Raw genomic sequence first — 17,597 nt, forward strand, 5'->3', positions numbered from 1 at the left:
AAAAGATATTAAGAAAACGATTCCATTTACAACTGCATCAAAAATAATGAAATACCTAGGAATCAAATTTACCAAGGAGGTAAAAGACCTGTTCTCTACAAATTATGTCATTGAAAAAATAAATTAAAGAAGATACAAATAAATGGAAGCATATACCATGCTCATGGGTAGGAAGAATCAACATTGTTAAAACGGTCATACTACCCAAAGCAATCTATAGATTCAATGCAATTGCTGTCAAAATTTCAATGGCATTTTGCAGATAACTAGAAAAAATAATCCTAAAATTTATATGGAACCATAAAAGATCCCAAATAGCCACAGCAATCTGGAGAAAGAAGAACAAAGTTGGGGATATCACGCTACCTGACATCAATCTATACTACAAGACTATAGTAATCAAAATGGCATAGTAGTGGCATAAAAACAAATACATAGATCAATGGTACAGAATAGAGAGCCCAGAAATAAATCCATGCCTATATGGTCATTTGATCTACAACAAAGGAGGCAAGAATATACAACTGGGAAAAAGACATTCTCTTCAATAAATAGTATTGGGAAATCTGTAAAGAAATGCATAAAATTAAACTAGACTATTTTCTTACACAATATAGAAAAATACATTCAAAATGAATTAAATACTTAAATCTAAGACCTGAAACAATAAAACTTCTAGAAGAAAACATAGGCAGTAAACTCTGATGTTGCTATTAGTAATTTTTTTTTCTGATATATCTCCTCAAGCAAGGGAAACAAAAGAAAAAAATACACAAATGGGACTACATCAAACTAAAATGGTTTTGCACAGCAAAGGAAACCATCAACAGAACAAAAAGAAAACCTTCTGAATGAGAGAAGGTATTTGCCTATGTTATATCTGGTAAGGAGTTAATATTCAAAATTACAAAGAACTCATATAACTCAACAACAAAAACAAACAATCCAATTAAAAAATGGGGAGAAGATCTGAATAGGTGTTTCTCCAAAGAGGAAATACAGATGGCCAATAGACGTATGAAAAGTTACTCAAGATCACTAATCATCAGAGAAATGCAAATTAAAACCAAATCACCTCACACCTATCACCTCACACCTATCAAAATGGCTATCATCAATAAATCAATAAAGAGCAAATCTTGGCAAGGATGTGGAGAAAAGGGAACCCTCATACACTGTTGGTGAGATTGCAAAATGGTGCAGCCACTATGGAAAAATTTGGAGGTTTCTCAAAAAATTAAAAATGGATATACCTTTTGACCCAGCAATTGCATTTCTGGGTATTTATCCAAAAACGCCCAAAACACTAATTCGTAAAGATCTATGTACCTGTATGTTCACAGAAGCACTATTCACAATAGACGAGATGTGGAAGGAACCTAAATGCTCACCAATAGATAGTTGGATAAAAAGGTTATGGTTCATATATGCAATGGAATAGTACAGATGGATGGACCTAGAGGGTATAATGCTGAGTTCAATAAGTCAGAGAAAATGATAAATACCACAGGATTTCACTACATGTGGAATCTAAGGAACAAAAGGAACAAAATAAATGAAAACAGACTCACAGATACAGAGGACAATCTGGTGATTGCCAGAGGAGAGGGAAGTTGGGGTGCTGGGTGAAAAAGGTGAAGGGATTAAGAAGTACAAATTAGTAGTTACAAAATAGTCACAGGGATGTAGAGTACAGCATAGGGAATATAGTCAACAGTATTATAGTGACTATGTGTAGAATCAGATGGGTGAGAGTAAGGGGGGGGATCACTTTATAAACTATATAAATGTCTAATCGATGTACTGTATACCTGAAACTAACATAAAATCAACATTTTAAAAAAGAAAAAAAAGACAAGCATTGGAGGAAAAATATTTGGGACCCATATAAAAGACAAAGAGTTATAGTCCTTAATATGTAAATAGCAACATCCTAATAGAAAAATGGGCAAAGGAAATTTTATTTCCCCCTCTTAATTCCCCCCTACAACTTCCACCCCTGACCTATGGATGTTGCCATTTCTCCTTAAGAACTGGATCTCTGAAGGTGGGGCATCTCCTCCCACACGTACCCGCGGCATGCACCCAGGGTATGGCGCACCTAGGGCCTGGCGCACCCGGGCGCGAACCCAGGATCTTCTGCATATAAAGCAGACATGCTAACCACTACACTATGGAGCCACCCCATGGGCAAAGGAAATTTAAAAACTCAGGAAAAATACTGCAAATGGCTCTTTAAACAGAATCGCATACATTCAAATTCAGCCATAATAAGAGAAATGCAAATTAAATCTGTACTGAGATACCATGTTTTAACCAATTAGATGGGCCAAAAAAATATGACAAGACACTGTGCTGTCTTGGGTATTGTAAAAACAGGAACTCTTAAACAATTGATACAATCCACAATGAAGTCTATTCTGCTGTATCTATCGAAAATGAAAATGCATATATTGTTTGTCCTGAGAATTCCATTTGCAGAAATTTCTCTTTGAACATAACTCCCTCTTGTGTTAACTAAAATATGAATAAAGATTTTTGTTACAGCATTTTTGTAATAGCAAAAGATTGTAAATATCTTAAATGTCTGCTAACAGGGTACTGGTTATATTTTGATACATCCATGTAATGGAATAAGATTTAGCTTTTAAAAAAAATATGAGGTAACTCATTACATCTACTAACACTGAATGATCACCAAAATTTGTTGTGAAATGAGAAAAGCAAGTGCTGGAAGTTTAAAAATGGATATCGGAATGTGTGTATGAATGTTTATAGCCACCTTTGGAAAGGGTATATGGGAGAATGGGGTCAACATTGGGGGGTACATTTTTTTTTCCTTTTCAAAAGATTGTATGAAATTTAAGATTTATGCAAAAAATTATATGAAACATAAATATTTGGCTTAACTAATTATTCAAAACAAATACCTACCTAATTCCCATCCTAGTCTGGAAACAGAATGTTGCCAGCTCCCTCCTCAGAAGTTTTCCTCATGCCTCTTTCCCTCTGTCCCCTCAATCAAGAAACCACTATCCTGCTCCTGATGGTAAGCACTTCCTTGCTTTGCTTTCTAGTTTTACTACCTAACCATATGCTCCTATACGATAGAGTTTTGTCCTGACTATCTTAAAACGTTATATAAATTGAAACAACACAAATTCTTTTGTCTGGCTTCTTTCACTCAATCTTATGTTCAATTTATTTATCTACTCTACTATTGATGGGCATTTAAGTTATTTCTAGTTTCTGGCTGTTACAAATAATCTTATAGTGAGCATTTATACATGTGCCCTGGTACATCAGCCAAGGATTTCTGTTGGCTTTTTCCTATAAGAACTGTTTTCTCATATGGTTTACATATGCTTTGATGAAGAAGACTAAAACATTTCCCAAAGAGATTGTGTCAATTTATATTCCCATCAGCAGCATATGAGCTGCTGATAAGAGCTAATATTTCAGCAGCTATATATGCTGATATGAGCCTATGAGCTGTTGATTTGGCTCCTCATTCTCACTACCACTTGTCATTGTCAGTCTTCTTAATTGTAGCCATTCTGGTGGGAGTGTAGTGGTATTACATTGTAGTTTAAATTTTGCATTTCCCTGATGACTGAGATTGGGTACCATCTCAGGTGTCTCATAGCCATTTGGATATCTTCTTTTGTTACATGTCTGTTCAGATAAGGCCTCTGACTACTATGTAGTTTGCTTTTTCTTATTGTTTTGTTGTTCTTGATATACTCTGGCTATAAGTTCTATGTTGTCTACCTCTTCTCCCACTCTGTGGCTTGTAATTTTCTTCTTAATGGAAGTGATTATCATAAAAGTCAGGATAGTAATTATCTTTGAGAATAGGGAGATTCTACAATGCTGATTATGGACACTTTCTAGACCTACATAGTGAAAAATCATTAAGCTCTAAATGTCTGTTCTATACACATTTCTGTATATATATTTCACAATAAAAAACATTTTTTTAAAGATAGGCTTAACCTATGACCCATTAACTCTATCTCTATGTGTCTAGTTAAGAGAGGGGTGTACACATGTATATGAGAAGAAATGAACAGAAATGTTCATGGCAGCATTGTTTATAATTTGTATTATATTTCACCAAAAGACTTAAAATGAACAAAATTGATAAAAATTTGTTTAGTAGGCCACCTTTTGTGAAGTAAAAAGAAAAAAATAAGAATGTGTTCTCAGCTGTTTTTATTTGCATAAAAAACCCTAATCTTGCATAGAAAACTAACTAACCTGGTTATAGGTATCAGAGACAGGTGAGCAGATAGGAGAAAGATGAGCAAGAGAATTTAGACTATGTAGCTTTTTATATTTTTTAATTTTATATATATTTTTGAACCATGTGTCTATATTATTCAAAAAATTAAAAAACTATTACCAATATCCTTTAACAATAAGATGCTGCATCCATCAAACAAAAATAGCATGCTATTAAAAGAGACTATTCTAAAAATAAAAAGAGCTGTTTAAAATAAAATAAAAATACAAAAATATGTAATGGCATTAATTAGAGACATGAAAGATCTCAAAGATGATGTTTTTTTTTTAAAAAAAACTACTAGAAAGGAGAGCAAAAGAGAAAGAAATAGAAATCAGTAAACAAAGAATTTTTTAAAAGGTGGCTAAACAACCAAATAAGAATTGTTTTTTGAAAAGCAGAGAAAATGTATGTGTGAACAGAAAAGAACAAGACTGGAAACAGGCTTTTTAAATTCTGCACAAAAATGATTTCCAACCTATAATCTTATATCTAGCCAAAATGATAAATTTAGAGTCAAGATCAAATAAATACATTTCCATGGCATTTATTATTTTCTTATTTCTATAAATATATTTCTACAATTATATATATTAAATAAACATTTTTCATGATATTTTAAGACATGCAAAGTTTCATAAAATCCACCTGTCATATATCTATTCTCAAGGACTGGAAGATGTGCTCCCACAAATGAAGGGGTAAACCAAGAAAAAGGAAGACACAGGATCCCCAGGAAAAGAGATCTGATGCAAGACAGGTAAAAAGGATTTCCTGGGAGACAGCGAAGGGAAGATACCAAGATAGTAACTGTGTGTGAAGCTGAGAGAGCAACCAGACCACCCATCGGCAAGTCAATAAGCTCCAGGAGAGACTTCTATAGAGAAAAGACATTGATGCCAAGAGTTGTGACCAGCCAGCCCCACCTATTACTAGCTGTGTGAACTTGGAGCACATAGTTTTGCTCTATGCCCCAGTTTCTCTCTTTATAAAGTGGGAATAACAATGGCACCTACTTCTCGAGGTTGTTATGAAGATGAGTTAGTATATGTTGTGTGCATATAACAACAGTGCTGGGCACATAGTAAACATTATGTAAGTGTTTATAATTATTGTCGCTATGATTATTATCTAATATGTTTGAATTTACAGAGAGGAGATTTAAACAACTGAGAAGGATTTGGAGTTTAATTATTAATATGTACATAGTAAAGCAAAGAAATGACTAAATCAGAAAATTGTTAATTACAGGGAAAAGAAAAAAGTTGTACAAAAATAGGAATCACAGAATGTATACCCCATGCCTCAACTATAAACAGTCACAGTAATAAACACTGACAGTGGATCTGATCAAACAATGATATTTATAGGCAAATATGTATCTGAGTGGGGGTGTATGGAAAAGCTAAATCTCCACATTCTATAGTGGAAAGTCAATAGCTAATGTTCAAAACCAAATATTAAAAAAAAATCTGTTTAAAAGATTAAGAGTGCTTCCCTTTAGGAAGCTGGAATCTGGAAGAAACAAAGCAGGGAAGAGTCATTTTTAAAAAGAAGACCTGAAGAACTATTTGACACTTTTTACCACTTATAAATAAAACTTAAAACTAATTTTAAATTAAAAAGTGGCAAAAAATAGTCACAAAAATATATGGAATGATAAAGGGTTATTAACCTTAATGTTTAAAAACTCTTTAAAAATCCATAACCTAAGATAAAAAAAATTAATCAGCAATGGACAAGAGAAGGAAATTCACACAAAGGAAGTAAATAATCAATAAAATCCCTTGATTATGCTGCCTGGTGAAAAAAAAAAGTCATACAAATTAAAATAACAAGATGCTATCTTTCATTCTGGATGAATTCCTGTCCCTGGGCACCTTTCTCCTCACCTCACAGGAGTTGTCAGGTCCTCCCGCTGTCAGGACCAGGGACCACTGGGGAGAGCTCTGGTTGGCTGGCATGTTCCCACTGGGCCTCAGCCTTCAGGCTCTCTTGCTGGTAACTCCACTCTTCCCAGGAGCCTAAGAGCAGGTGAGGTCCGAGGACTCAACTAGAGCTGCTGGGGCTGGAAGGAAAATCCTATAGCCTTCACTATAGAGTCTGATCCCAGGGCTCCAAAGAAACTCCAAGAAACCTGGAAAGACAGTGTCCACATGGTCAGTCACTCAGCATTCACCCAAAAAACACTTCTTGGGGTCACCAAAGTACAGTTCATGGCACTGGTACTGTAGACAAAGTCCAATTAATGTCTATTATAGTTATTCATCAAAATGTAATATGAGTGAGACCATAGATTTAGACTAAAATTAATAACGGCTTAAATTCTAGCTCTGTCAACTTTTAGCTATCAGAATATAAAAATGTTTCTTCATATTTTTTTTTAAACAAATTAAAACTATTTAACTCAAGGGATTGTGAAAATTAAACGAGATGATGTTTGAAAAGCACTTAGCACCAGACTGGCTCAGGTAAACTTTCTTTTCTCTCTTGGGAATTTTATTGGTCCTGGAGAAGGGTTGGCAGGCAGCTTCTGCCTCTTGCTGAGGGTGCCACAAGCCCTCACTGTTTCCTGTTGCCACTGATAGGTAGGTTCACATGCTTGGGGGAGGCCAGAAAGGCCTTGAGCTTAGGCTGGGCACTGAGGCAAGCCACATAGGCTGAGAGTAGGGGGAAGGAATCCAGGCAGCTGCGGGCCAGAATCTAGTGATTCAACAGCAAGTCCAGCAGGTTGCAGTCCACAAACATCTGGTTGCCCACGATGAAGGCCTGGCCCCCCTGGTCCTGGGACAGCAGGATCTCAAAAGACTTCAGGCACCCTGGTAGCTCCTTCACATAGTCCTCCTTGCCCGTCTCATAGTTGGTGTAGATGAGGGTGATGTATTTGCAGTGGATGTCCTTCATGCCATCATTCACCACGTCCACCAGGGCTGCCTCCAACTGGTCCTTCTCATACAGATTGAGGGGGCGGCCCAAGTAGTACAGGATGGCATTGGACTGGTACAGGGTGAGGTCTCTATCCTGGAACTTGGGGAGCTGTTTATATAGACAGGAGGCCTTGAGTGAGCCCTGCAGCCAGTTCTCCTTGGTAACAACCTCCTCCTTCCAGCTCTAGCCCTGATCAGCCAGCAGCATGTGCATGGCCTCACAGCGCCCTCAAACAGGGAAGTAGACAATGGTGTAGGGCAGCATGGTTGTAGTGCAGACGAAGATGGCAGGCAGTGTAAGAGCTTCTCAGGTAAACTTTTAATTCATATTAGCAAGTATTGTTATTATAAGGAATCACATAATATGCGGAAGCAAGTACTTCATTTAATTTGCACAACATTCTTGTCATCTATGTGTTGCTGTAATTATTATTCCTTTTTATGCACACAGAAGCAGAGGTTTCATGATGTTAGGTCAAACCCAGACTACCTGGCTTCAAAGTTCACATTCTCAACCACATGGCAACTTTTACGTGGTAGGCTCAAAATAAACATAGTTCTGTTTAATAGATGTTGAAAACATGACTGTGATTTAGAATTAAAAAGTTAAGTTTCTTGAAGCAGAAGAGATATGTCGTAAGGAAAATACTAATAGCCTCAGACTACAAATTTTTTAATTACCTCAAAAATATCCAGAGGTAAAACTGTTTCACCTGTTGAGGGAAATAAGGAGGAGAGTGTTTCTATGTCCAAGTTGTTGATGTACAATTTTATTCTGATCAACTAATAGAGGCACTACGGATTTAGCCATTATTTCTAGGAAATAAAATATATCCACATAATATGAAGAGGAACTTAAGGCAACAAATGTAACAGATGGGATGAATAGAAAACACGAAAGTAAAATAAAAGGCATGAACAAATTAAGTTTTAAACACATAAAGATAATGTACCAAAGAAAGCTTTTAATGTACCAAAAGAAAGCTTTTCTTTTGTCAATGGAACATTTACAAAATTCTATCAAATAACTTGTCTACAAAGAAGATCTGGTAGATGTTTTAATGTTGAGAACTGGCAGGCTGTATTCTCTGATCATAGTACAAGATGTTCGACATCACTTGTCATTAGGGAAATGCAAATCAAACCCAAAATTTTCCGTTCATTAAGAAAAGATAGATAAGAAAAAAAAAAAGACAGTGTTAGTAAGATGTAAATAAATTGGAGTCCTCACACATTGCTGGTAGAATTTTAAAATGATGCAGCCACTCTGAAAATCAGTTTGGCAGTTCCTCAAAATGTTACCCATAGAGTCACCATATGATCCAGCAATTCCACTCCTAGGTTTTTACCCAAGAAAAATGAAAACACATGTCTACTCCAAAACTTGTACACAAATATTCAAAGAAGTATTATTTATAGTAGCCAAAAAGTGGAAACCACTTAAATGTCCATCAACCAATAAATGGATAAACAAAATTTGATGTATCCATACAATGGAATATTATTTGGCAATAAATAAGAAGTACTGATATAAGCTACGACATTAATGAACCTTGAAATCATTATCTTATGTGAAAGAAGCCACTCACAAAAGACCACATACTTTATTATTACATTTCGGGAAACGTCCAGAATACATAAATACAAAGAGACAGAAATGGACTAGTAGTTTCCTAGGGCTGGGAGTGTGGGGGTGGCATTCATGGTGAATGTCTGCTAATATGTACAAGGTTTCATTCTAGGGCACTGGAAATGTTCTAAAATTAAAAGGAACCCTCATACACTGCTGTTGGGACTGCAAATTAGTACAGTCACTATGGAAAACAGTATGGAGGTTCCCCCCCAAATTAAGAGTTGATCTACCACATGATCCAGCAATCCCTCTACTGGGTATTTACCCCAGACTTGAAAACTTATATCCAAAAAGATATATGCATATCGATGTTCATAGCAACATTACTCACAGTGGTCAGGACATGTAAGTAACCAAAGGGTCCTAGAATAGATGACTGGATAAAGATGATGTAGTACATATACACAAGGGAATATTACTATAAAAAGAGATGAAATACTGCCATTTGCAACAACTTGGATGGACCTCGAGATAATCGTGCTAAGCGAAATAAGCCAGACAAAAAAGTTGAAAGTCACATGATACTGGATTTCATTAACTAATGTTACCAGAATAATATTAATTAAAAAATGTGCTTAAAAAAAAGAAAATGTTCTAAAATTAGATTGTGGTGATGACTGCACAATTCTGTGAATGTACTAAAAACCACTGAACTGTATACTTTATTTATTTGTTTTTTAAAATTAAGTTTATTGGGGTAACATTGGTTAATACAATTATATAATTTTAAGGTATACATTATAATTTCACATCTGTATATTCTATTGTGTGTTTACCACTCAAAGTCCAGTTTCCTTCAGCTACCATATGTTTGATCCTCTTTACCTACTTTACCCTCCCCCTCCCCACCTATATTTGACTCCCTTTACCCCGTCTACCTACTCCCTACTCTCGCACCCCCTACCCTCTGGTAACCATTAGTCTATAGTCCATGTCCCTGAGTCTCTGTTTGTTTGTCCTGTCCATTTGGTGCTTTTAGGTTTGTATCCCACATATAAGTGCTATCACATGATTTTCAACTTTTTCTGTCTGGCTTACTTCGCTTAGCATGATTATCTCGAGGTCTGTCCAGATTGTCGCACATGGCAGTATTTCATCTCTTCCTATGGCTGAGTAATATTCCATTGTATATAAGTACCACCACTTCTTTAGCCAATCATCTATTGCATCTATTGTAGGACACTTCAGTTGCCTCTATGTCGTGGCCACAGTAAATTATGCTGCTATGAACACTGGTATGCAAGTATCTTTACGGATATGAATTTTCAAGTCTTTGGGGTAAATACCCAGTAGAGGGATTGCTGGATCATCTGGTAGATCAATTCTTAGTTTTTTGAGGAACCTCCATACTGTTTTCCATAGTGGCTGTACCAATTTGCAGTCCCACCAGCAGTGTATGAGGGTTCTTATTTCTCTGCATCCTCTCCAACATTGGTTATTACTTGTCCTGTTGATTATAGCTATTCTAACAGGTGTGAGATGGTATCTCATTGTGGTTTTGATTTGCATTTCCCTAATAGCTAGAGATGTTGAGCATCTTTTCATATGTTTGTTGGCCATTTGTATGTCCTCTAGGGAGAACTGTCTCTTCAGGTCCTCTGCCCATTTTTCGATCATAGATCATTTTGAACTGTATACTTTAAATGGGTGGATTTTATGATCTTGGAATATATCTAAATAAATCTTTTTTACATACCTAAATAAGTCTGTTTTAAAAGAAAAGAAACACTCTCTTAAACAACCCAGGACCAAAGTGGGAAATCAATACAGAAGCTACATACAAGTTTTTCCCAGGTAGGGCAGTGGTTCAAGGTAGTCATTGTGGAATATTATGCATAATTGTATAGCAACATATTTTAATATCGATGTGAATCAGGTGCTTTCCTAGCAAAATGTAAATTAACAAAGTTAGTAGAGAAAGAAAACAGATAGATGAGTACAGTGAATGTATAAAAGACCAGAAAAAATGACATAACAACAAGTACAAAGACTCTGAAAGGTAGAAAGAAAAGGCAGACAGCACACAAACCTCAGGGTCTGAGGAACAACACAGTGGTGAGTTCCCTGGGTTTCGTTTCCCCCTCCATATATCACAAACAGGGCACTGGAAAAGCTTATAACTCAAAACCATCAACAGACCAAAAAGCTCTTTAAAAAGCCTACTCCCCTTAATCAAAGGACCAAGAAAAGTATAGCTTAATTGAACATACCCACTCTAATCCAGCCAAACACTAATAGAGTGTACATTCTCTTCAAGCACCCATGCAACATTCTCCAAGACATACCATACCCAGGATCATAAAACAAATTTCAACAAATTAAAATCATACAGCATATGTTCTTTGATTATAATAGCATTGAAATAGAAATCAATAACTAAAAGATAACAGGAAAGCCTCCAAATACTTGGGAATTAAACAGTACATTCCTATATAATCCATGAATCAAAGAGGAAGTCTCAGAGGAAATTAAAAAATAACAAATGAAAATGAAAATACAACATATTGAAATTTGTGGGACATAGATAAAGCATTGTTGAAAGAGAAATTTTTATCACTAAATGTTTATATTATAAAAGAATTAAGGTCTTAGATCAATAATCTAAGCTCCCAGTTCAAGAAACTATAAAAAGGAGAGCAAAGGAAACCCCAAACAAGCGGAAGGAAAGAAGTAAGAAACGCAAGGGAAGAAATCAATGAAATTAAAAATAGAAAAATAGAGAAAATCAATGAAACCAAATCTGGTTCTTTGAAAACATCAATAAAATTGGTAATCCTCTAGAAAGATGGATAAAGATAAAAAGGGAGAAGACACAAATTATCGATATCAGAAATGAAACAGGATATAACTACAGATCCTGCAGTGATTAAAAGGAAAGGGAATACCACACTCTATGCACACAAATTCAACAACATGGATGAAATGGTCCAATTCCTCACAACACACAAACTCCCACAACTGACTCACCATTAAATAGATACTCTGAAAAGATATTAACTAGGTAATCTGAATAGTCATATAACTAATTCAGAAATTGAAGACATAATCAAAAATCTTCCAAAAGGAAATTTCCAGGCCCAGTTGGTTTCAATGGAGAAGCCTACCAAACATTTAAAGAAAAATTAGCGTGATTCTGCACAAATCTCTTCCAAAAAATAGAACACATCTCAACTCGTTCTATGATGCCAGTATTACCCTAATACTAAAACCAGACAAAAACAGTACAAAATAAAAATAAAAACTATAGACCAACATCTTTCATGAACTTAGATGCAAAAAAATCCTCAAAAAAAAAAAGTATTAGCTAATCAATTCCTGCAATATATAAAAAGAATTATACACCACAACCAAGTGAAGGAATATAAAGCTGGTTCAATATTCAAAAATCAATCAATGCCTCCGATAAGAGCCTAATATCCAAAATATACAAAGAACTCATACAACTCAACAACAGAAAGACAAATAATCCAATTAAAAAATGGGCAGAGGACCTGAACAGACACTTCCCCCAAGAAGATATACAAATGGCCAACAGACATATGAAAAGATGCTCAGGCTCACTAGCCATTACGGAAATGTAAATCAAAACACAATAAGATACCATCTCACACATTAGAAGGGCTATCATCAACAAGACAAGTAATAATAAATAAGTGTTGGAGAGGTTGTAGGGAAAAAGGAACCCTCATACACTGCTGGTGGGAATGTAAATTGGTACAGCCATTATGGAAAACAGTATGTAGGTTCCTCGAAAAATTAAAAATAGAATTACCATATGACCCAACAATCCCTCTTCTGGGTATCTACTCCCAAAATTTGAAAACATTTATTCATAAAGATATATGCACCCAGATGTTCACTGCAGCATATTCACAGTGGCCAAGATGTGGAAACACCTGAAGTGTCCTTCGATAGATGATTGGATAAAGAAGATGTGGTATATATACACAATGGAATATTACTCTGCCATAAGAAATGAAATGCTGCCATTTGCGACAACATGAATAGACCTTAACATTATCATGCTAAGCGAAATAACTTAGACAGAACAAGTTGAGAACCATAGAATTTCACTCATGTGTGGGATATAAAAGTGAAAGCAACAAACAAGCAGAGACTCATGGACATAGACAATAGCTTAGTGGTTACCAGAGAGAAGAAGGGAAGGGGGGAGGTAGACAGGAGTAGAGGGGGTCAAATATATAGTGACGGAAGGAACTTTAACTTTGGGTGATGAACACACAATGCAATACACATATGTTGTATTATCAAATTGTACACTTGAAACCTATATGATTTTATTAACAAATGGCACCCCAATAAATTTAATTAAAAAATAAAAATTAAGTAAAAATTTAAAAAATCAATCGGTGCATTCCCTCATATTAACAAGCTAAAAAAGAAAAATCACAAGATCATATAAATTCATACAGTATTGTCAAAATTCAACACCCATCCATAATAAATATAGATACATAGATCAATGAAACAAAATAGCTTAGAAATAGCCCCACAGAAATACCGCCAATTTATTTTTGACAAAGATGCAAAAGAAATGAACAGAAGGAGGATAGTCTTTTCAACAAATGGTGCTTGAATAACTGGGCATTCAAATAAATGAACTTCAGTCTAAGTCTCACACTTCATACAAAACTTAACTCGAATGGATCATGGACAGCAGGAAAGAGAAATGGACAAATCAGCATCGCAGTAGAAAATATACCTCTACTAGCTCAGGAATAGAAGAAACAGACAAAAAAGAGTACATATCTTGTAAGACACACTGACAACTAAACAATATTATTGTCGAGTTATACATGGAACATTTATAAAAATTCACCACGTACTAGGCCTTGAATCAATGCCCTCATATTTCAAAGAATGAGGTTCATGTAGACAATTTTCGGACCACAGAAAACTAAGATTAGAATCTGTTAGAAAGATAAACTTTTGGTAACTGAAAACGCACTTCTAAATAACTCATGGGCAAAAGAAAAATTACCAACTCTTAGAAAACACTTAGAACATAATACATCAAACCTTGTGAGTCTTACCGTGAACTTTAAGACATTGATATGAGAAAAGAAGAAAGCCTGCAAAACAATGATCCAACTACAGTTAGACAACCGAAGCCATCACTGACCACACAGAATTCCCTAACACTCACCCTCCCTGGGGCCGCATCATCTCGACCAGCCTCTGGCACTAAGCATTGAAATCATCCTGACACCAACTATTAAAACCGCGGCTGAGAACCGCAGCCGCTTCCGGTCACCACCTCTAGCACCGCCCCTTCGCGGAGTTTGGGGCTTTGCACGGAGGTGTGGTTTTGCACATGCGTAAATTGAGATTTGAAGCCGACATCAGCCAAGAGTCAACATGGAGTTGTACGGAGTCGGTTCTTTGGGGGCGGGGCGTGGATTCCTTGCCCCTCCGCAGCGTGAGCAGGCGGGGAACATGGCCGCGCCCAGATCGCGCTTCCGATGAGGTAGGCCATTTTGGAGGAATGTACATCGCGTACTGAAGATGAGGCAGCTTCTAAAGTCGTAGGGGCAAATAGAGGAGCTATCTCGCAAGTGATAGGGAGCAGAAGTGGGCACGTTTCTCTGAGCAGGTTTTCTGGACAAAGGGTCTTTGGATCTGTACTCTATGGATCTGCGTAATAATGTTCAGAGAAGCTGAGAGGCCTCTGGAAGGACGCAGAGGTCTCAGTGACTGTCATCTCTTGGCAGATACCACAGGATGAGAAGGGAGAGAAGTCAAGATTGGTTACAGGCCTCTCCTGGAACATACCACAAGGGAAGGGAAGAAATCAGGGATATACAAGCCCCGTAGGATATAGCAATGGAAAAAAAAAAAAAAACTGAGGGGAATCAGTGTTAGCTTCCCTTCTGCTGTGCTTGCAGCGATTGGCCATAGGGTTTGAATGCTCCCATAATCTACATTATCTCCCACTCCAGCTACCTCAGCTAAAATAAAAGTACCAATACTAATTTTGATTTTTCCTTAACCTAATGCAATATGGCAATAAAAATGCTCTCAATCCAGTCACATCCCCTCTGAGCCTCAGTTTAACAAGCTGGAATGTAAGGATGTCCTGCTCCAATTAACCTAAGACTATCTGGGACTAATTTGCAGTCTGACAGATCTATCAGTCAATGAGGGAGACCATACACCAGAGGACCCCATGGGGCGGCTCACTGAACAAAAGAAAAGAGAGTTGTTACAGGATTCTGAAGAATGGTGAAGTTCAGATAAAATGTAAATGAAGCAGCGTTTGATAAGCTTAAAGCAAACCAGGCTGAATATGGACTGCAAAGTGAACCTAGAGTCTTGCTTCCTTGGAAACAATAAAGTTAAGATATATGTAGAATGTTGTATCTAGATACCCCTTATCTCTGCACCAGGGTTGGAAAACTTGGCTGCCTCTTTGTGACTAAGTTACTTAGAATCTCCAGCAACAGTGAGATGCTTCATTCATACTGACATCATTTCAAATGGCAGTTTCTGATAGTCTGTGATTGCTGAGAACAAAGTTTCTCAGTGACTAAGAGAGCAGTAGTCCTTCATAGTAGTTCTTTATGGCATTACAACTGCAGTATGTCCTTGGGAGAAATAATGTTTCTTGTTAATCTTGCATCTGGCTTTAATCTGTATCAATTCTCCCAGCCTGATGAATGGGCAGGGCAGATTTTTGCAGTCTAAGCTAATTTTTACTTTCTTAGAGGGTTGGACTCTAATTACCCCAGATTCTCTTTCTAACCTTATAACTCCGGTCTGGGTTTTTGTCAAATAAATAAATGAAAGAAGAAATGGAATCAGTGGAAGCACATTTGGCATGCATACATTTCTAATAGAGTGGCACGAATCATTGTTACTGTTGTTGAATGTCATAATGGAACTAGGCTATGTTAAAAAAATAGGTCTGTTAGACCATTTCAGAAAAAGGGAAGATAGAGCCAATAAACATGTGAAGAGATAGTCAAAGTCATTAGTCATCAGAGAAATACAAATCAAGACACGTTCAGATGACATTTTACATCCATACAATTTGCAAAAATTTAGGTCTTACAATACCAAATATTGGAGAGGATGTGCACCCACAGTAACTTTCTTCCCCGTTGATGGAATATACATCAGCGAAACCACTTTATAAAATAGTTGGAATTGCCTCCTACAGTGAATATTTATATACCTCACAATCCAGCCATTCCATTCTTAGAAATATATCCAAGAGAAACACTTGCACATGAAACCTAGGATATGTATGGCATCTTGTTCACAACAGCAAAACCTGGAAACAAAAATGGATGCTCATCAACAGGAGTCAAAATGAATGAACTGTAACAATATCCAACAATATTACAGGGGAAAAAATCCTGTAATTCCAAAAAGATTGTATAAAGCATAATACACTTTTTAAAAATTAAATGCTATTAATATAAAGAACATGAACTACTTAGGATTTCATGTAGTTGCAATAGAATTATATAAAAAGGAAATAAAAATTGATGAACTTGCAATTCAGGATGATGTTTACCTCATTTGAGGGGAGGCAGGGCAATGAATTGGGGAACCACACAAATAGATGGAGGTTATTACCAAGGCACTACCTTTTCTTTTAGGTGGTAGGTGCATAAGTGCTGCTTATGTTGTTAAAACTAAATATTTCAATTAATTGGGAAAATTCAACTGTTTGTTAGATGAATATTTTAATGTAAAAAGAAAGTCTGCAGGAGACAAGTGCTGCCCCTTCCATGAATGGGGAAAGGAAATCTTTGGCCCCATACCAGAGATGCCACCCAGTGGTTTGATAAGCAGGGATGCAGGAGATCCATGGCCTTGACACTTATTGAGGCCCCTGCCATGTATGCTTTGGCTCCACAGCTCACTCCATTCGCACCACTCATGTATCTGCTTAAATGTTGTTTCTTCAGAAGTCTTTCTTCCCTGACTTATGCCACTACTCTAGCTCCTTGCTATGCTTTAATTTTCTTCATAGCCTTCTTTTTCATTGGAAATTATCTTATTCATTTACTCTTTGCTCATTTACTTGTTCATGCTGATACTGCAGTGATTTCTGCTTCTCACATATGTAGAATAATCAACTGCTTTCTTTTTTATATCTTTACTACACACGTAGAGAGCAGCAACACACACACACCAGATTATTTTCTTAAAAGATTAATTATTCCCTCCAAAAGATTCTGCAGGCATCTCTGGATGACAAAACTAATTATAAAATTGATTTGGTATTAGTAATGCAGGAAATACTAAATAGATGGAGAACTTATTAGTATATAAGACTATTTCTTCATTCACCAAATATTTATTGATCACCAGTCACTGCCTTTGCAATTGATTGATTGATTGATTTTTTATTAAGTTTATTGGGGTAACATTGGTTAATACAATTATATAATTTTAAGGTGTACATTATAATTTGACATCTGTATATTCTATTGTGTGTTTACCACTCAAAGTCCAGTTTCCTTCACCTACCATATATTTGATCCCCTTTACCTACTTCACCCTCCCCCTCCCCGCCTATATTTGACCCCCTTTACCCTGTCTACCTCCCCCTTCCTCCCACAGCCCCTACCCTCTGGTAACTACTAGTCTATAGTACATGTACCTGAGTCTCTGTTTGTTTGTCCTGTTCATTTGGTGCTTTTACGTTTATATTCCAAATATAAGTGATATTATGTGATTTTCAACTTTTTCTGGCTTATTTCACTTAGCATGATTATCT

At 36.3% G+C, this 17,597-nt stretch overlaps 1 protein-coding gene and 1 pseudogene across 4 annotated transcripts in view; both read right to left on the reverse strand.

Moving 5' to 3' along the window:
- Nucleotides 1-14,116, reverse strand: part of ZNF81 (zinc finger protein 81) — a 90,230-nt gene extending 76,114 nt beyond the window's left edge. For 2 of the 4 annotated variants that reach the window (XM_011385097.2, XM_023525957.1), the window contains exons 1-2: nucleotides 14,013-14,116; nucleotides 6,178-6,422 (exon numbers count right to left, since the gene is read on the reverse strand). In XM_011385097.2, the coding sequence (XP_011383399.1) occupies nucleotides 6,178-6,249 (72 nt within the window). In that variant the 5' untranslated portion in view covers nucleotides 6,250-6,422; nucleotides 14,013-14,116. Of the gene's footprint in view, nucleotides 1-6,177; nucleotides 6,423-13,899; nucleotides 13,983-14,012 lie in introns of those variants that run through there. The other 2 variants (XM_023525956.1, XM_023525958.1) reach the window with 2 other exon arrangements.
- On the reverse strand, nucleotides 6,579-7,477 carry LOC105309023 (annotated as a pseudogene).
- Nucleotides 14,117-17,597: the final 3,481 nt, after the last annotated feature.

This window comes from Pteropus vampyrus, unplaced genomic scaffold (assembly GCF_000151845.1).
Source record: "Pteropus vampyrus isolate Shadow unplaced genomic scaffold, Pvam_2.0 Scaffold657, whole genome shotgun sequence".
NCBI classification, from domain to species: domain Eukaryota; kingdom Metazoa; phylum Chordata; class Mammalia; order Chiroptera; family Pteropodidae; genus Pteropus; species Pteropus vampyrus.